We start from the raw sequence: 21,056 nt of genomic DNA on the forward strand, positions 1-21,056 counted from the left end.
TTCTTTTTTTTTTCCTTTTTGAATTATACCTATAGGCAGATTCTTCATAACTTAGACTAAAATTAATTTCTATTAGATTTTAGATTGACAATAACAGCTATTCACGTTAACGAAAAGTGTTATTACATATTAAACATTTTTTCACTAACAATAATAAAGATAAAAGCTTTTAAAGCAATGCTTTTTATAAAATTCACAAAAAAGGGCAATATATAGGGAGCTAGCTTGTTTACCAGCGGGGGCTGAGGTAAAGGGGGAAGAAATTCAACAATTTTTCTGCCTGACTCTTGCAATACTCCCTTACCCTCCTTCTATATGTCAGCGTTGCCAGGGTTAAAAATTTGTCACATGAATGTCATTCTGAAGAGTTAGTGTGAGTTGGTTATTTGTTCTGTACTGTTTTGGTTGCGGTTTTGTTGCTTATTATCCATTTGACAATGGCTTCACAGCGTAAGAGAGGGCAAACTATACACAACGAAGCTAGAGAAGTAATAATGAAGGTCATAGTGCAGTGCGACGAAGCAGCGAGGGAGAAAAAAACCTGAAGCATTTGTTATCACAGCCTAATTTGCGTGTGTCCACGTATACAGCGATCTTCGATAGGGATTGCATAATTGCATAAACTCTTTGAATTAAGTGAGTATTAGCTGAATTTTTTGACAACGTTCTGGCAACCCTGCCCAGGAGAGTCGAGTGGCCGTTTCTTGACGATGGGGTGGGGAACCTGCCAATCAACTCTGAATTCCTCAGCCTCGCATTAAAGCTAGTTCCCTATAATATATATTATTGATTTTAAAAAAGCATTGAACGTGATTGAATTAATTGTAATGGATATCTAGAAATTTCTCGGTGTTTACACTCCGGAATTTTTTGCTATATTATTATTATTTTATTTTATTTTAAGATGTTCTCTGATTCTGTTCTTGATTAAATCTTAGGAATCTGGAGTTAGGGATCATGTAATAACTAGGATTATACAATTATATTATTATCTGGTTTTACGATGTTCTAAATTTTATTGATATAAAGTCAACATAACGCCTAATGGATTGCAACCAACCAAACCTCTAATTACTTGGGTTGCATAAGTAGCAGGCGTTTCACAATGATCTAATTTCTACATATTTTCTTTTTGTTTTACTGTAAAAAAAAAAGATAAGTTAGAGTAGAATTTATGTAAAAATATTGAATTTTCATTGAGTTTAGGTATACGTATAAAATTTCAAAGTTCCAGTTTGGAAGTGCGATAAAGTTAAGTTACAAGATTTGACCTTATTAATAAACACAAAGGAACAAAAGTATTGTAATAACAAAACCACCAAAGTTGTTGTTTAGAAATTTATTGTTTTTTTGAAGTTGCATCACATTACGACCACATAATAGAAGATACATCATATATATACCCTGCTTTCCGTTGTTATATTTTTAAGAAAAATCCGCACAGCAGCTGTTTTCTTTAAATTTAACACTTCTTCATCTTCTTAACATCATAGGGATGCCAACTTCGACATTTTACAACATAGAGGAAAAATGTAATAAGAAAATGAAAACGAAAAAAAAAATACTATTTCAAATTCTACTCTGAAATACAGTTTGTATCTAAATTTTTAGTATACGTTTGTACGATGTTATACTTAGCGAATGAAAGTGATTTTTGTGCTTTTCTTCTATTTGAAAATGTGATTTGTCTCTTTTTTTTTTTAAAAAAAAGGAAAAACGATAAAAAGAACAAATAAAAATCTGAGAAAAATTAAATTTTTAAAAGTCTTGTTAACACTCGCGGCGATCCTTCCATAATCTTTCATGTTCTTCCACAACAACGTTCCAGCAACGTACGAAGAAGATATATAATCACAACATTGAAAAATTGGTTTGTTTAATTTCCTTAATTTTTTTTAGCAGTTTATTTTCTTCGCTCTGATGCACAAAATATACAGTTTCTTAGGCTTTTCATTAAAGCTCGCCGTTTCCTTAAGAATTCATACAATATATATATAATCATCTCTCTATATATAGATAGATATATTTATAATATATTTTATATATATATATGTTTGTACACCCACTCACACGCTTAACACACAAATATATTTATATTTATATATAGATACGCATCGTCCCATAGTCAAAAGGACCAACAACCATCCTATCACACATACACACACGCACTTTGAAAGCACTCGATTTTTCTTCTTTTTCTTCTACAAAAAGTGGGGTTTAAATTCACATGAAACACTTTGGTCTTGGAGATGCGAAGCCTACTCCCATTCCAAGTCGCATTCCTGGGTCCCCGTACGTTCCTGCCTCGTCCTTGATCACTGTAATAATAATAATAATAATAATAATAATAATAATAATAATAATAATAATAATAATAATAATAATAATAATAATAATAATAATAATAATAATAATAATAATAATAATAATGTTATTTCAAATGTTCTTCCCGATTACAAAACTGAACAAATTTCGCTTAACAACACTCGGACACGTACAGGTGGTAATCAGCGGAAATGGAAAATAAATATTAAAAAATTCAAACCTAGTAAAATTGTCGTGTAGTTATTGTTTCTGCTACTAGGGCAATAGGACAGGAAATGGCTGCCAACAAATACAGTAAGGTGTTTTGCCTTGCTTGCTGATAGACGGAAGGTTGACTTTAGCTTACAGATGCATCCATTTGCTTTAAATTCAGAATACCCCCTTACGGATAGCATATTTTTTACGCTCGATTCTAGCCACAGGAACTACATACACATTTCTGATTGGTTGCAGTTTGCGATTGTCCAAACCTTCTGGTGTATGTATTGTGTATTATAGTGATAGAAGAAAACTGTCACTTTGTGTATTGATAAAATAAAAAGATAAAATTATGTTTGGGTTACATTTCGTAAGAACATGAGGCACATTTTTTTCACGTTACTCTAAATATATATATACATTTTGGTCACAAGGAAGCGGGCGGGTGAGGTTCGAAGTTGGACCACCCGAGTATGACGTAGTGTCACGTGGTATTATCACGGGGGTAAAAGTGGAACAAAACGAGCCCTGCGGGGCTTCGAACTCCCTTCACTCGCTGACGCTCGCTCAGCTATGTTTCATAGCGTAAGTAATAATTTTTTATGCATTATCTATTACGTACAAGGGCAAATTAGTATTATTTTTATCTTTCTTTAGTGATAAAAGTGTTACGAAAATTTAAAAAAAAACTTTCTCTGCGCCGGGTTTGAACCAACGCCAAAAGCGACTTTTATTACTAGATCGTTTGCTAGAACGCTCGGCCACGAGGATCGACACCAACAGGCGTTTGATTTGTGCTATATGTATACTACGTGGCAAGAAACTGATAACTTCAACCAAACAGAACCGTGTATTTAGCTCCTCTGGCTAGGGTCGAGTATGATAAAAAATATATTCTTACGTATACTGTACATACTGGGTCCATTGTTGCACAGTGATCACATACTGCCATCCTGTTTTCATTGACAAACAATTTCTCTTCTATTGACTTAGCGGGGTAGAACGAAAACTACACGACAGCTTTACCAGATACTGTTTCTGGAATTTCCGTTTTCATTGATACCACTTTCCGTTATCTCAGTATTGCTAAGTAAGATTTATTCAGGTTTGTTTAATCAGGAAGTTCATTTGTACTATTCTATGTAGAAAATAACGTTATTTTTACGTCTAAACCTGTTTTCAACTAAATTTATAAATGGTATACTAAAATAAGACAACATTTTTCGGTTTTCCAAAATTAGGAATGCGCAGGTTTGATCTGATTTGAGAGTTTTTTGGTTGTATTTTTCAATTTCTGGATTTTTTTTTTCGAACCTGCACTATACGAACTAATTTATTATAAATTATACTGTTTATACCTATGGATTTGATTAAACACCTGATGTTGAAACTAAAGCCTGTGACAAACATCTTGGCATTTCAGCTAACGAATAAAACGCAAGCTCTAACGCGATGTTGCCGACTGCTAAGGGGTGTGGTTATGGCTAAGCAGATGAACTACAGCACGATCAGGTGGCAGGGGGTGAATGTATACAAGATAAACGTGGCAATACCGCTAGCCTCTCATTTGCTAGCAGCATTTAAAGGGAACTTGAGCTCCGCCTTCAAATTCCAAGATGTTTGTCACGCGGTTTAGAAACAGCGAATATACTAGACAAATAATAGTAACTTTAGATAATCCAAGCTTCATGACTGAATTTCTAAACTAACACCTTACTGTTGAACATAATGGTTATTCAGTGGCGTACTTAGGGGGTGGCTATCGAGCTTAATCCCCCCGAAATTCCACGTACAACAATAATCCTTCTTACCATTTCTAAGCAAAAACATTAGTGCCTATTCACGTGTTGTGCATAGCCCCTCCTCCGAAACAAAATCCTAAATACACCACTGGGTTATCTAATTCAGTGGCGGCGATTGGACGTTAAAAATGAGGGCAAGATATGATCTAAATATTTGTATATCAATGTTAGTTTTCCTGATTATTTCTAACACTTTATTTGACGATAGGTTGTATAACTAATAGGATACTATCTTTTTCAGTTAAAATACTATATATTGTATTTCATATTTTATTAAGTAAATTGACAAGAGCAACGCAAGTAGGTACTAGCCCTTTGTACTCTTAAACAACGAAACTGTAAGAAAAGGCTTGATTCCTTTATCATGAACATCCTAAAATTCTGTCTCGAAAATTGTGTAATAAGATTATTTAATAACAAACTTGCAAAACTAATAAATAAAAAGCATAATATTAATCATAGTAATGAATAATGAAGCTTGTTTTGTAGAAGTTATACTGAAACTGCGGATCAATGAACAACTTATATTTTTAATTCCATACATGGTATTAAATGTATGTTACTACTTTTAGAAAATGAATACTACAAGCCTATGCTACGACATTTAAAGAAATACCCGATTGCAATATTAATTGCTTTTAAATGCAATTAAAACGCAATTTCTGTAGCTTTCTTAACTCCAGGGGAAGACAAATAATCAAGACGTACTCTGCAACGGCAAATATTATATGGCATCATTTGTTTTTTGAACAAATAATACATACAAAAACTTTAAAATTCCATGTGAAACTATATACATGAAGGGGTCACTTAAAAAAAAAAAGTGGGGAGAACTGCCCCCTATTTCCCCTAATCGCCGCCCCTGATCTAATTTAAACATAAATCAACATGTTGAACTATGGTAGAAACCAATTAACCCTAGTATATTTCATAGCATGCACATACATATAACACATATATAAGAAAAGACATCACTTGAAGCTATAACATGCAGAGTGCTGGGGTGCAATGCGAGTACATACGCTTTCCTCATGTATATATTTTTTTTTCTTTTTTTGAAAGTGCCAATTACAACGTAGCACAAGAAAAATACTTAAATTGGAAGTACGCTAGGAATATTGTAAGGTGATGGATTTTCGTCTTCCTTGTAATTCTCAATCAGCGATTCCCAAACGTTTTACAAGTAAGAAAATTTATCATTTTAATGATTTGAGTATTTAACAGCATATCAGTACACAGCACATCTCAGTGTACTTTATTTATTTTTTTTAAATATATATTGAAATTCCCTTAATTTTACTGTATATTGATGTTAGGTAAAAAAAAAAGTAACTGCCTGTAGATACTAGATTTTTGAATAACTAAATGCTACTAAGGATCTATAGACTATTAGAATGTATATAATATTTACTTAATTAAAACTGTATAATTAGTTATTTACATAATTTATCTCTGTTTCAGATTAGTGTGTGATACACAATTCACTTGAATGTTATTGCATTTATTTAGGAAGTCGCGGTGGCTCAGTGGTACAGCGTTCATCTCTGGTGCATAGGGTCCTTGGTTCGATTCCAGCTCGCGCCAAATGAGCCTTGTGGTGGACAAACACCGTGTGGCTTTCTTGGGGTTCTCCCGTATCTTTCCGCTTTCTGCACTCCACCGTTTCATTCGTTTTTCATCATTACTGTCTCCTTTAGCCTATCTGGCATAAACGTGGGACGTAAATGTTAAAGATTTCATTTTTTTATTTTTATTTATTACTAGCATTGAGCACTCTTCGTTGCTGGATTTTAATTCCGAACCTAGATAATAAAAGGAGAAACAGGATTTCCTTATAGGAATGTCCAGACAAATATTCCATTGCCCAGATATTTATCATCTGTTGTTAAGTAAGTACACATAAGATATGTAATGTTGGTTGTGTCAGGCAAGGCGTTCTTAAAAACAAGAAATTATGCATACATTTTCGTTTTCTTTTCTTTAAATAAAGCCTTTTTTCCTAGCCCTTGCGTCTCTACCCGTAAACCACAATTAGACAAACGGTATTCCAAATTAATATTCAACTTTCAGAAATGAAAATGAAATGAAACCTTTAAGTTTTACGTCCCACAATTATGCCGGCTAGGCTAAAGGAGACGGTAATGATCACAAATGAATAAAATGATGGAATGACGAAAGTGGGAAGAAACGGGAGAATCCCGAGGAAACCCACGTACACGGTGTTTGTTCACCACAAAGTTCACTTGGCGCGAGCTGGGATCGAACCAGGGACCCCATGCACCAGAGCTAAACGCTCTAGCACTGAACTACCGCGGCCTCAACTTCCAGAAAGAATAGGTAATTATAGAGTATGTAGCTACAGAATAAATCGATGAACTAAACTCCAGTTTGTAAGATCAGAACGCAAGCATCAGTAACACAGATGTCTTTTGGAACTGGCGAAGAATAAAAAGGAATTTAAAACTCCTGTATGCGATCTCTCTTTATTTTTATACATAGCCTTTATACGCTTACGCGGAATCGATTTATTTTCGACCTTGCTCGGTCAGGGGCGGGGATTCAGGACGGACTTCTGTGGGGGGGGGGGCGGTGAGTTGTAATACTGCTACTTAGAGCTACTTTTAAGAGCTTCAAACTCTGGAATGGGTTTTATTTATATATAAAATAAGAGAGCTCTCTCTTCTGGGGGGGGATTGCCCCGATCGACCCCCCTGGATCCGCCACTGTGCTCGGTTTCCTTACATCATTTTCTCTTAAACTCCATTTTTTCAAATCTGTATTCATACAATCTAACAATTTTCTTTTAAGGTAAACGCTAATAGAAATATCACTTCTCTTGCGAAGGATTCCTGGTTCGATTCCAGGTCATGTGAGTCTGTGGATTTTATCGAATATCTCCCTTTCCCACCACATTCTCATTCCACTAACTCTTCGAAAATCGTTCACTTTAATTAATCATTCATTAATCGGAAAACGACCATTAGGAAGACCTAGGCGCAGATGGGAGGAAAATATTAAGATGCATCCAGACGCAGAAATAGAAATGCAAAGTAGAAACTGGATCCAGATGGCTCTAAGGATAGAAATTCATGAAAAGCTTTTGTGAACGCGGCATTGAACCTCCAGGTTCCGTAGGCTATAGAGTTAGTTAGTCAATTTACTCTAAAGTGCATGATCATGGGTAAGACATTAAATAACAGACTTCATTTTCACTCTGGTCTCCCTATTCCTCTTTTACCTTCTATCATCAGTTTCCCCATTCCCGTCATCACAATCCTCATTTCCTCTCCTGATATGACCATATGCCCTTATAATATTTTTTTTTTTCCTGCAGAAGTTGAATGTTGAGGAGACGAAGAAACTGCGATGGATGTTTGTGGAGTGACGCGGAAGGACAAAATTAAGAATGAAGTGATCGGGAGAATAATAGAGATGTAAAGGTGAGACCAGGAGTAGAAAAACTGCAATAAATTAGACTGAGATGGTTTAAGCATGTAAGAAGGAGAATTTTGAAATACGTAGTTCACCAACTAGATGCTATAGAACTTAATGGTAAACGAGCAAGAGACCGGCAAAAGAGAATGATATGATGCAGTGTGGTGTCACGGAAACAGGTTTTAGTGTATCACATTCTGGCATGTATGACTAGAGTACATAACTTTCAGGGGCTATGGGAAAACAATCATTCTACTTCCGGTTCTACGACGTTGCGAATCGTAAGAGTAAACATACTTCCATCTTTCAATATGTTCTTCCACTTGTGCAAATTTCAATGCGATACTTGTCGAGGAGTTGGATAGCTTTCCTTGTAAGATAGAAACAGGTGGAGAGCAGCAATTCGAAAAGCTGACTCCGGCTAACTGGGAAAAAGGCTTAGAAGAAGATAATGATGATGAACTATTTTTAAATTTCAGTTATCTTAGTACACCCTCTTATTCTTTCGTTCTACACAGAACAATGATTTAAATTTTACTGCGCTCTTCTCTCAGTTAATATCTTTAGTGTAGTAAAGTATTCATCCATTTAATCATAGTTCCCATTAATTTCTGTGGCAATTATTTACCATAAAATTTTTCTGCATTCAGTTTTTATAATCAGCTCCGCAGACGGTTATATCGTCTCTCTGGAACGGAAGCTCCTTCGTGACATACACGCCTTTGGAGTGGGAGACCCAGGTTCGATTCCTGGCGGGAGTTCATGTGCTTCGGATTCCACGTTAAACTGTAGGTCTATATCTCATGTAGCCTCGCTTCTGAAGGAGATGTTAAATTCAAAATCAAATCAAATTAAATCTCAGGAAGAGTTTTGCGTGTGTACATTTCTTTAAATGTATTTGTGGTCTACGGGATTTTACTTATCGTTATCGCGGAATTAGCACACATTAATTATATCGAAAATAAATAGTTAACTGTAACATTAATATAATTTGTAAGCGTGTTCTGTAATAGTGAATAATAATAAAAGTGGATGCACAACATCAAAGAATGCAATGTGAAATGTATTAAATATTAATGAATTATTACACAGAGGAGCTTTTTATTTATATAATTAAGTAATTTAATATATGTATTATTAATTTTATTTTAATTTTAGGCACAAAAAAGTATATGTCAAGTCGATTTTTGAATATACATGAAGTATATTAAAAAGGAGCAGAAAACAAGTAGGTCATTCAACAATTTATACGATAAGTTTTCAACTGCTTCACGATTCTGAGATTTGGCCGAAATGGCTCAATGGTAGAGAGTTCAGCTCTGGTGCATGAAATTCCTGGTTCGACTTCAGCCCGCGTCAAGTGAAGTTTGTGGTGGGCAAACAACGTAGCCTATGCGTGGGTTTTCTCGGGGTTCTCCCGTTTCCTCCCACTTTCTTCATATCACCATTATCATCGTCCATCTCATCATCACCGTCTCCCTTAGCCTCGGTGCATAATCGTAGGAAATAGGACGTTAAAAACTATATATATAGGACGTTAAAAAAGATTCTGGGTTGAAGATAAAATATTGTAAGCCAAACTATCGAATCAGAAGCAACACTTACATAGAATTAAATGTACTCTTAGTAAGTTTCCATTAAAAAAAAAAATGCTCTCTCTACAGTAGAAAAAGATTGATGAAGAATTAAAACAATACATTTTTTTTCTATCTAATCGAAAGTTAAAATTTACGATTCCTAGCGTACTTCTTTTTGAACATAGTACTTTGTCATTACCGAAGACGGAAAGCGTCATTTGAGACCTATCTATTAAAAAAAAAAGTGCTTTAAAGCAACCCAAAGAATAGTGATTGTTCACAATTTTAATAAAAAATATAAAATTTATATACACTTAAAAAAAACTGTCCATGTTGGCCACCGTAAGTTGCATTGACAAGTGGTCAAATTAGACAGGTTAGTAACTTACAGAAAATAAGCACATTTTTGAAGAAATAAAAACTATTTTTAGATTCTAATATAATATAATTATAGTTATTACGTCTAAGTATTAACTTGTTTACAAATAGTTGTTGGACAACTATTTCTACAATATAAGAATAAATAACTTTTTTCCCTTCTAGTTTTTAAGCATTTACAAGTTATGCAGTACTTAATAAAAGTACATAATAGTTTGAAATGTTCGTTATTGAGCAACTGGTCGCCTAAGCCTGTGACGTCCACATTTCTTGACAATAAGGAACATTTTGACGAATTTAAATACTACAAGATAACACAGATATGTGATATTTTTTTTAATAATTAAAAAATGGGGAAATGACTACTTAATTACCTTCTTCATAGTATAGCCTAATGCAAATATCATATTGCTGTGTTTCCCTAATTCAATATTAATGAGCGAGGGGCCGAGGTGGCTCAGTGGTAGAGCGTTCACCTCTGGTGCTTGGGGGTCCCGGGTTCGATCCCAGCCCCAGCCAAGTGCCTCGGGGTCCTCCCGCTTCCTCCCACTTTCTTCATTCCACCATTTCATTCATTACTCATCATCACCCCGTCTCCTTTAGCCTAACCGGCATAACTGTGGGACGTAAAACGCTTTTATTAATGAGCGACTTTGGTTTGAGGATCATCCTAAATTAAAACAATTCATATACTCAAATAAGGTTTCACACCATAAGATACAGATTCCTTTTGAATCTTGTATCTCTATTCTTAACACTTGTCTTGAACAACAGTTTTTAGCCGCCCTTTACTTTTAACAGCATACATTTCCCTTGAATACTCCAGGAAGGGCATTCATTGGGGATTGAATCCAATGGGGGGGCGGTAGGGGAGGGCGATCCAACCACATTATAATTCATCACCATATTATAGTTCATTTCCAAGCCTACCGTGAAAGTTTTAGAGGGCAACCAAAATTTAGGGGGACCCGAGCCCCCTAGACTCTCCGTGGATACGGGCCTGGATTCAATTATTGTAAACTATTCTATCGTATTCCGAACAATTATTGCATTTGTCACATTCTTCTTTCCGGTACCCTGTATGTGACTTTTCTAAATCCACAAAGTCCATTCCGTTTCATTTACGCAGTTGTCCACATTTACTTTAACTATGGGATGTTCTATATACGTCCTATGCGTGATACAATACAAGAGTAAGGCCTGCTATACACTATAGGATAGATCCTAGGAAATCTCTTACGATTTATCCTAGAGTCTAAATCTCAATGTGTATGGCATCCGATCGCATGTCATTTCCTACGTTCTGAATGATTCTATAAGATTTCTCTTGTTTGGAGCATGCTCTATTTCGGAACGAAAATTCATAAGATTTCGATTTAAGCGACATCAGGTGAGATAAAGTGAAAACAAATTTGTTTTCTCCCCGCCAGCCGTATATGGGTGAAAGAGTACAAATACTCGTCAAAATAAAGAGTGGTGCAGGGACTGATGAGGTGTTTTGCTAATTTATAGTCTGATTTTTATGCTTTTTAAAGACGTGTGCAATTTAACAACATAGCGCATGGTATCAATATCAGTAGGACGTGCAGTGTAGTTTTGTGTATGGATTTCCTACGAGATATGTTGTAACATTTTTCCTTAGATAAATCTTAAGATATTTCCTAAGACTTAAGAGTCTTCATCCCGGCGAAATTAAAATACCGCTAATTTTACAGTAATTATGTGATATCTTCAAATAGATAATCGAAATGTGGAACAAGAGCGCCCTAGACAATATTATTTTACATGAGAAACCGTTATCACGACTCACTTATCTGCTTTCGATTTCGAGCCATTTTGAAAATCGGCATTTATTTTCGCGTTTCTAAACAGCTGAAAACGGAAAGCCACTAGGTGACTTGTGATAACGGTACCTCACGCAAAATAATATTGTTTAGGGCGCTCTTGTTCCATATTTCAATTATCTTTTATCTATTTGAAGATATCACATAATTACTGTAAAATTAGCGGTATTTTAATTTCGCCGGAATGAAAACTCTTCACTTATAGTGTCTAGCTGGCCTAATTCTTGTCAGTGTTGCTTTCTTGAGTTTTCCTAACTTCAAAACGTCCAAAAGTAAACAAAAGAAATCAACATTTCTGAGTAATTAAGTGTTGTATCATAAACTTTTATAAATAAAGAAAAATAATAATTACACAATAATAATTATAATAATAAAAAGCATTTGCGTTAATAGATAGGTCTCAACTCATCGCATCATGAGATGCGTTGCCAAAGTGCTTCAATTGGAGAATTGGCCCAATGATAGAAAAGTGCGCCCCAGAAACTCATGCCTTTCCTACCCTTCACTGTTTACCGTCTGGCCAGTAGGAGTACCGCATGGCAGTGGCGCCGTCTGTTTCATGCCGACGTCCGCACGCAGGAAACGACGTTGCAAAACCCGAAGAAGCGTTCGATGCACCTGGAATCAGATATGAACATATTATAAACTTCCTGTATTTTTTATTTGTTATCTTGTATTTGCGTTCTCATTATAATTAGCTTAAAAAGCGACATACGAGGCACATCCAGAAAGTAAGTTTCAAAAGTGCTCCAAGATGGCACGAGTGGTCATAGCGGGACGTGCTTGCACAACAGTGGAAAAGAAACATGCAGCCACAACCTGGCGCGAGTGCGGTTGTGGGGAGACCGTGTGGAACAACCGTCGTACGATAAACATTGCTAAGCGCTTAGTCTCATGCTAACTGCGAAGTACGTGCGGTAATCAGGTTTCTCCATCCTAGCGTCAGAGATCGACTGGTAAGTTGTGTGAAGTGTATGGAGCGGATTTCATGAGTAAAAGTATGCTCAAAAGATGTGATTTTGATCTGATTTGGAGCTTAGCATCTCTCTCAGCACTGTGGCTATACGAGACATTGATCTACAGCTTAACGTAGAATTGGAACTACATGATCTCCCCAGAGGACTATTCAGAAGATACTGCAGACAATTCAGAACAGGCTGCATCAAGGTGTACGACGAACATCGTAATGGTCGACCGTCCATGATTACGCCTGAATTGGTGGAAAATGCATACCAAGTAATTCTGCGGAACCAGCGGTTTACAATATCTGAACTCTCATGGCACTTTTCGGAGATCTTGCTGCATGAGATCGTCAACGACTACAGTTTCGCAAGAAACACTATAAGTTCCAAAACAACTGACAATAGAACACAAGTACAAGCGCTTCGAGTCTGCTTTGACCTTCTGCTGCATTACCACTTGGAAGGTGACGTAGCTCCTCGGTCGCATCGTCACTAGAAACGAAACATGAGTTATCTTATATCGCCAACCTCGTGCCCAGCGACTTCAACCTGTTCTTCCACTTGAAGCGATTTCTGGTCGGACAACGTGAGAAAACAACAGCAAAGATGCAGACGGTTGCGACATCTTGAACCCTGACCTTGTGGCAGAATTCTTTGACACACACATAAAAAGTTAGTGAAGCGTTACAACAAGCGCATCAACAAGGGTGATGCAAATGTTGAATAGCAGGTTACGTATCAGTAGTTTTACACTTATAAAATCATTTTCTTCTGATGTCCAACTTTCATTTCCGGTACTTACATTCTGGATGAGCCTCGTATTTTCATTATACACTGTATTTCCTTGAAATTACATACAAGTGTTCTGTATGCTTATCATTTCCTTTACATCTTGTGTAAAAAGCAGTAAAAGTTTGTTAGTCATTATATGCATAAACTTGCCAAACGTAATTACTTAAAAAAAATACTCTTCCGCCTAAAGAATCACTGTATCCTATTTATTTAGTCAACAATGCACATAAACAGGAGTGGACTGGCTCCATAAACAGGGCGGTGGCACAAATATTGGAAGGGTGCCATACAAATTAGTCGTATAGTAAAGAATATTATGTGATTTATAAATGTCTGTTGCTAAAGGTATTTCATATGTATCTATTGTGCAACTACATATACTCGTAACTTGAACTATAAGATAACGTTGAAATAAAAATATTTCAAACAAAAGTGTCAAAATAGATTTTACTTTCACTTAACATTTATAAACATTACACTGCAAAAAAATGAGGTGTTGAAACAACACAAAATGATACCTTTCGCGTGTTACTTGTGTATTAATTCAATATCAAAAGCATCGCCTTCCGAGCATATCAGATATAACTAGTTTACTGGCTGTGAGAATTTGCATTGGTTTTTATTATTTGGTTAAGCAAGTTTTACGCAGTATACTTGCATTTAATGGCCCGTAACAAATAACTTTCTGTACTTTCTGCACTTGGTCACAATAATAGTTTTGTAAACCTGTGAATTTTTTGACAACAGTTACATGAATAGTAGTGCTACCATCTGTTTTCCTTTCTGCTATTCTTATGTCTTAGCACGTAGGAACAGAAGATGGCAGAACTGTTACTCATGTAACTGTTATCAGACAATTCACAAGTTTACAAAACTATTATTATGACCGATTATAGAAACCAGAACGTTACTCGTGGTTTGGTATAAATGCCAAATATACTGCGTAAAGCTTTGCTCATGCCAAACAATAAAAACCAATGCAAATTCTCACAGCTAGTAGCTAGTTATTTCTGATATGCTTGATATGTGATGTCCTTGGTGTTACAAATTACACAAACTCCGGCTCCCGATCTAATTCATCAGACTGGTCACCCACTTCCTTGCAGGCCGAATCACGTACATATCCATCCACTCCAGTCTCTCACATCCACTTTTCTTACTCTCAGGTGTTCCTCAAGGATCCGCTCTTACGCCGTTACCTTATCTCCTCTACGTTGCAGACATGCCACAGCTTCCTGACCACGTCTACAGTTTTCAGTACGCTAACGACACAGCCTTTGTAGCACTAGGAACTACCATTCAACAAATCAATGTTAAACTACAAACTGCTATTAACAGTTGCCACACATGGTGCACCCGCTGGCGCCTCACCACCAACGCCGCCAAAACTCAAACAATCGTTTTCATACCTCCCAAACAGACCACTCTTGTGAGACGTAGTCCACGTCGCCTTTCATTAACATTAGATTCTGTTCCACTTCATCCTAGCAAAACAGTTACATATCTTGGCATTACTTTTGATCCACACCTAACCTGGAGAAAACATCTGCAACAAGTCACTAAGAAAGCCTACAACCGTGTAAATTTACTTAAACGATTGACTGGAACAACATGGGATCTAAAACCACACACCATTTTAAATGCGTATAAGGTCTTTCTTCGCGCAGTATTAACATATGGATTCACCGCTTGGATGTCTGCACCACTCACGTATTACCAAAAACTACTTATCTTGGAAAGGCATGCTTTTTGCATAGTCCATCGCATAAAGCTTCCAAGTCCGATACAAGATCTCTTATCGCCTCATCACTTTTCCAAACCTTGAATTTCACTTTGAAAAATTCAACTGAACGTGCATCAACAAGCATAACATCCCCTTCTATATGACGCCATACATTACATCGCCCTTCATCCTTTCACTCTATGATACTATCATATTCCAATTCCTTACTACTTACTCTTTATCAACTCTCCCTACCGCCAAACGATCCACAACTTCTCTTTCTGAACGATTACATTACTCATACTCATCTTCCTCATAGCTTTCCGTCATTTTCTGCACTCTAACTTTCTCTTGGCATAACTTGGGCTTCATCCGTCCTTCATCACGGTCTAGAGTAGCCCCTAGACCAGAAGATAGTCTCATTCGTCTGTTTAACACATCCCACGTGTTCACCCTATGCACCGCACTTCACCTCATCCTGCATCCTCATTACATCTCTGTTCTATGATTATTGTCCACTTTGCACTATGCATTTTACTACATTATTATGAACTTTCTCTCTTGCCTATTTGTTTATCATGTCAATTCTCCCGTATATGATTGTATTCTTTTGATGTTACTAAGTGTAGTTCTCTGCTTTTTCCCTTTAAAATGTTAAAGAACGCAAAGTTCTTTAAGTCCGTTATTACAATAGAGATTATAAAGCATCCCTTAGGCCACAAATAATAAGATCTAATCCCGCCAATCCTTCTCTCATCTCCTCCCTAAAAGAGGGCGTAACCCTCTCACAGGGTGCTATCCTCCAGGCCAGCCTTTCAAAAATCCTTGGAGTTGAATTAACACGCTAGCAAACGCGAACTGTAGTCATTTTGTGTTGTTTCAACACCTCATTTTTTTTTGCTATGTAGAAAATAAAATACAATAAATACTTAAAAAATATACTTACAGGCAAAGCCTATTACAAAATAATTTTACCTAACTTTACAGAAGCCTTTGCGTTTTCTATTCCTTTTCACATATTTGTTGTCTATAATTACTTTATTGTCGATTTTAGGAAAATGTCTAAGTCATACACGAAATCTGGTTTTCCTGAACTTAATCTTTATTAGAGACTCTTCACATAATATTTGAACTACAGGCAATATAAAAAGATATCTCGAAATTAACTAATTCTGTGTAAAGTCTTGAGTACATATATAACGTTATAGAATCATACCGAAGGCACCCTTGAAGTACAAATTGCATGTAATTCCTACCTTCCATTTCATGGATTTTAAATCCTTCATTTTTAAATTTCTCCTCAGAAGCCGGGCATGATTCTATCAAATCTGTCAGTTCGTCTTCAGAATCTGAAAAAAAGAAAAGTTCGTTTTCCGAATCTTTTGGGGGTGTCATAATGGGGAGAGCGAACCAGGCCAGTCCACCCCTGCAAATATATTCTAATGCATACGACATTTGTCCAGAAAGAAACAGAACTTTCAAAAAAATACCATCAACGAAACTGTCCTAGACTTTCTGCTTGACAGTGCGATGTAATGTTATTCTTCTCAAAGCATTTTAAATAGCAATTGTACCATCCTGCCTGGTGTCATATAAGACTACAAGCATTGAAGTGAAGTTATGTTCCATACTTGTGGCCATTTTGTGGAATTACGAAAATGAAGACTGGAAGAGCAGGGTGTGTGCATAAAATTGAACACGAGACTCACAGAAACTTTGAAAATCTTGCAGGAAGTGTACGGGGAATATGGTTGCCATATTTTTTCCATTGTAGATACAGGACATTAGTACCATACACCACACATCATACACTGCAACCTTCATACAAAGATGAGTGACTTTGGCGTTTCAAAGCAGGAAAAACATCATTCAAAGACAAGACAACACCTGGACGCCATCATCATCATGTGATTACGTTCACGTCGAGAAACTGCACGATGTTGTACGGAAAAATCGTTCTACCGTCTGTGAAATAGCTGAGAAAGCAGATCGTTCTATCATGGGACCTCAGCTGAAAACCTAAACATGCATCGCGTTCCTGCAAAATTCGTTCCAATGTTGCTAACAAGTGAACGAAAAGAAACGAGCGGAAATATGTGAAGTTCTTTTGAATTGTGCAAATGAAGACGATACCTTCTTGAAAAACTTCGTAACAGGTGACGGAACTTGGGTCTAATGTTGAAACAAAGGCCTAATCATCCCAATGGATGGGAAAATCTTCGCCGTGGCCAAGATAGTATGTCCAAGTCACTCAAACGTTAAAGTGATGTCTATTAGTTTCACTGATTTTTGAGGCGTTGTTCTTTATGGATATATCCCAGGTGGTTAAACCACCAACAAAGAGTACTATTCAGAAATAATAAGCCATTTGAAGGAACTTGTGAAAAAGAACAGACCAGATGCTTGGAAAAACGAAACATGTTGCTGTAAAATGAGCTCCTAGCCACTTGGTGCTCCTCATTTATGGAGTTTTTGACCAAGAACAATACGACTATTGCACCACAACCCCTACTCGCCTGACTTGGCACCTATCTCTTTCTACTCCCAAGCTGAAATCCACCCTGAAAGGTCGCAGTTTTCAATCAATAGAAGAGAGAACAAAATTCGCCACAAGATCTCCAGGCTATTCAAAAAAGGAAAAAAGAAAGAAAAAGAAAAGAAAAAAGTGCATTCCAGAAGTGGAAAGTGCGCTGGGAATGATGTATTAATAATCGAGGGAACTATTTTGAAGGACATAAATCTGAATAGCTACCGCAAACAGTGTCACTATATTTAGAAAGTTCGATCTCCTTCTGGACATACCTCGTATTTATATATATATATTTATCGTATGAAATAGTTTATCAATTAAATAACAAAGAAAGATACATTTATTTAGGTAAGCCCGTAGCAACAATACATTAACAGCTGAATGAATTTGGGTATGGATTATCTCAAATAGTTCATTTGTAAAGTACTGATATATGTAGATAATTCCATCGTCATCATTTTATGCGAGAATTTCCATCGCGTCTAAAATGGCGGAAATTCTTATCTTAGAGAAATCAGTGGCTGAAAAGCCGTTAGGCGTGATGAAATTGAACTATTTTCCATCACCGCTTTGGAATCTAGCGGAATAGATTTCTTTAATAGTGTATCATTATCACAATTCAAGTCGTACAGCAGTTATGTATCAGTGGCGGTTCTTGAGGGAATTCACATTAATAAAAATTTCAAGCGTACCGCTACAAGCTAAAAGAGAAAACTTACCTAACGTACCAATTCTTGTATACAACTTTCTTTTCTTCGCTTGTAGTGAAATTCTTAATGTTGTGACTTACCTCAAGAGACGCCATTGTTCAAAACGGTAAAAAAAATTAAAAAAAGTCAATAAATAAAATTACGGCTGTACAATAAGGGCTAACTCTACTTTTTACAGGGGCTGCAGTGGCTCAGTGGTAGACCGTTCACCTCTGGTGCAAGAGGTCCTTGGTTCGATTTGAGCTCGCGCCAAGTGAGCTTTGTGGTGGATAAACCCCGTGTGCGTAAGTTTTCTCGGGTTTCTCCCGTTTCCTCCCACTTTCTTCATTCCACCATTTCATTCATTTCTCATAATCACCGTCTCCTTTAGCCTAGCCGGCATAACCGTGGGACGTAAAACTTTAAAGATTTCATTTTTTTCTATTTTCTTATATATGAAAATTCTTATAAAATCCGTACAGTCCTTACAGTTGGAGGTAAAACTTCGCGGATTAAATTAAGTATAATTATAGCCTGAATTAGAGGTCTGCACGGGCTCGGGTCGAGCCCACGGACCAGACTCAGGCCTACAACGCGTATATCACTTTGGGCCCGGGCCGTAAATTTTAAAATATACAACCACATTTCTCGGGCCTAACTTTGCAAATATAATATACCGTGTACAATGATATTTATCAGACCGCTCTTTCTGGATTTTTAAAGCACAACTGCAAAATTAAACCTCTAATTGCTGTAAATAAAAATACAATTTTGCGTTAATTATTGAGTTTCTATAATTCGGGCTTATTTCGGACTCACTTGAGTATCACACGAGCTCAGGGCTGCATTCGGGCCCAAAAGCTAAACATATTTCGGGCTTCGGATCAGGCCTCACATCACAAATGCACGGGCCTGACGGGGCCGGGCCCGGGCTAAAATTTCTCGCTCGTGCAGACCTCTAGCCTGAACCCAACATTAGCCAAAGGACGTAGCTGAATGTATATAACATTCTCATTTTACAAGCAGGAGGTCCTGAATTTAAATTACATGGCCTATCATACTAAGATTTTCCCAGGGTTTTCCCTCAGTCCTACCTGGTAAATGGTGGAAGATATCTTCTTATTTGAAGGGAGCTTTAGTGCGTTTAATTGTAGTAATCATTAAAATACTATAAATAATTAGTTGAGAGAGAGAGAGAAAAAAAAATAACTTACCGAGACTTGAGCTCAGTTGGTTGTAACCGTTCATAGGTGAGATCTGCATTGGTTGCATCTGTTGGGCTAACTGAGACTGCAGCTACAAAAAGAGAAATACAATAACTGAGACTTCAGCTACAAAGAGAAATACAATAACTGAGACTGTAGCTATAAAAAGAGAAATACAATAACTGAGACTTCAGCTACAAAGAGAAATACAATAACTGAGACTGCAGCTACAAAAAGAGAAATACAATAACTGAGGCTGCAGTTACAAAAAGAAAAAATACAATAACTGAGACTGCAGCTATAAAAAGAGAAATACAATAACTGAGACTGCAGCTATAAAAAGAGAAATACAATAACCGAGACTGCAGCTATAAAAAAAAGAAATAAAATAACTGAGACTTCAGCTACAAAGATAAATACAATAACTGAGACTGTAGCTATAAAAAGAGAAATACAATAACTGAGACTGCAACTACAAAAAGAGAAATACAGTAACTGAGACTGCAGCTACAAAAAGAAAAAATACAATAACTGAGACTGCAGCTATAAAAAGAGAAATACAATTGAGATGCCATACTTTCTGCAATGATTTGTTTTTAAACACAGAGACAACATTGTGAATATTAAACCTATTGATTAACTAAACGCCATGCAAAACATATGTAACCAGTGGCGTAACTGAGGAGTTAAAACGGGACTTGTGCTTCGGGCGCCGGATTGAGGGGCGCAAAATTGGTCATATTGTCATTACAAGGCAAAGAAAGGAGTTTTAGCAGACTAAAGATAATCAAAAAATATCTCAGAAACTTAACAAAACAACGACTCACCAACCTTAGGATCATATTCATAGAGCATAAGTTAGCTTCAAAGCTATCTTTTGAGGACATTGTAAAAGCCTTTGCAGCCAAAAGAGCACGCAAAGTTAAATTTTAGTTCCAGTTTTTTGTGTTTTCATTTAAGAGATTTACAAAATGTCTGAGTATAATACTCGAGACAATATCTTGATTATTTGTCATAATTAAATATTCTATTCTAAAGCAACAGACTGTTGGTTCATTCTTCACATATACACATCCCGATATAATTCCAAAAAACATTGTCATTGGCAGTTATGAAAAGACTATAAGAATATGTCCAGCACGCTACTCTCAGATTATTTGGCAATCAAATACTAATTAGTTTGGTGTTTTATCTTGTACTAAAAATTAAATTATGTACTGCAATTTTGCTTTACCACTTGAAGAAAAAAAATGGAATAAGAGAATTACTTTGTGATACCAATATCAAGTGTAGTCGGGGAGCGGTTTGGTTTGGTTGGTCAAGGGGGGGGGGGCGCTAAGGCGAGTTCTTGTCCCAGGCGACAACTAGCCTAGTTGCGTCGCTGCATTAAGAGTCTTCATCCCGGCGAAATTAAAAAAGCGCTAATTTTACAATAATTATGTGATATCTTCAAATAGATAAAAGATGATCGAAATATAGAACAAGAGCGCTCTAGACAATATTATTTTACATGAGAAACCGTTATCACGACTCACTTATCTGCTTTCGATTTCGAGCCATTTTGAAAATCGGCATTTATTTTTACGTTTCTAAACA

The 21,056-nt window shown here is 36.4% G+C and overlaps 1 protein-coding gene across 6 annotated transcripts in view; it reads right to left on the minus strand.

Moving 5' to 3' along the window:
• Window positions 1-1,324: 1,324 nt before the first annotated feature.
• The window catches only part of LOC145668910 (uncharacterized), a 399,698-nt gene continuing 379,966 nt past the window's right edge, over window positions 1,325-21,056 (minus strand). For 2 of the 6 annotated variants that reach the window (XM_081737188.1, XM_081737187.1), the window contains exons 6-9: window positions 19,470-19,551; window positions 16,293-16,385; window positions 12,073-12,177; window positions 1,325-2,318 (exon numbers count right to left, since the gene is read on the minus strand). In XM_081737188.1, coding sequence (XP_081593314.1) covers window positions 2,224-2,318; window positions 12,073-12,177; window positions 16,293-16,385; window positions 19,470-19,551 — 375 coding nt within the window. In that variant the 3' untranslated portion in view covers window positions 1,325-2,223. Of the gene's footprint in view, window positions 2,319-12,058; window positions 12,178-16,292; window positions 16,386-19,469; window positions 19,552-21,056 lie in introns of all 6 variants that reach the window. The other 4 variants (XM_081737189.1, XM_081737191.1, XM_081737190.1 and 1 more) reach the window with 4 other exon arrangements.

Source organism: Thermobia domestica, chromosome 13 (assembly GCF_964235325.1).
Source record: "Thermobia domestica chromosome 13, izTheDome1.hap1.1, whole genome shotgun sequence".
NCBI lineage: Eukaryota > Metazoa > Arthropoda > Insecta > Zygentoma > Lepismatidae > Thermobia > Thermobia domestica.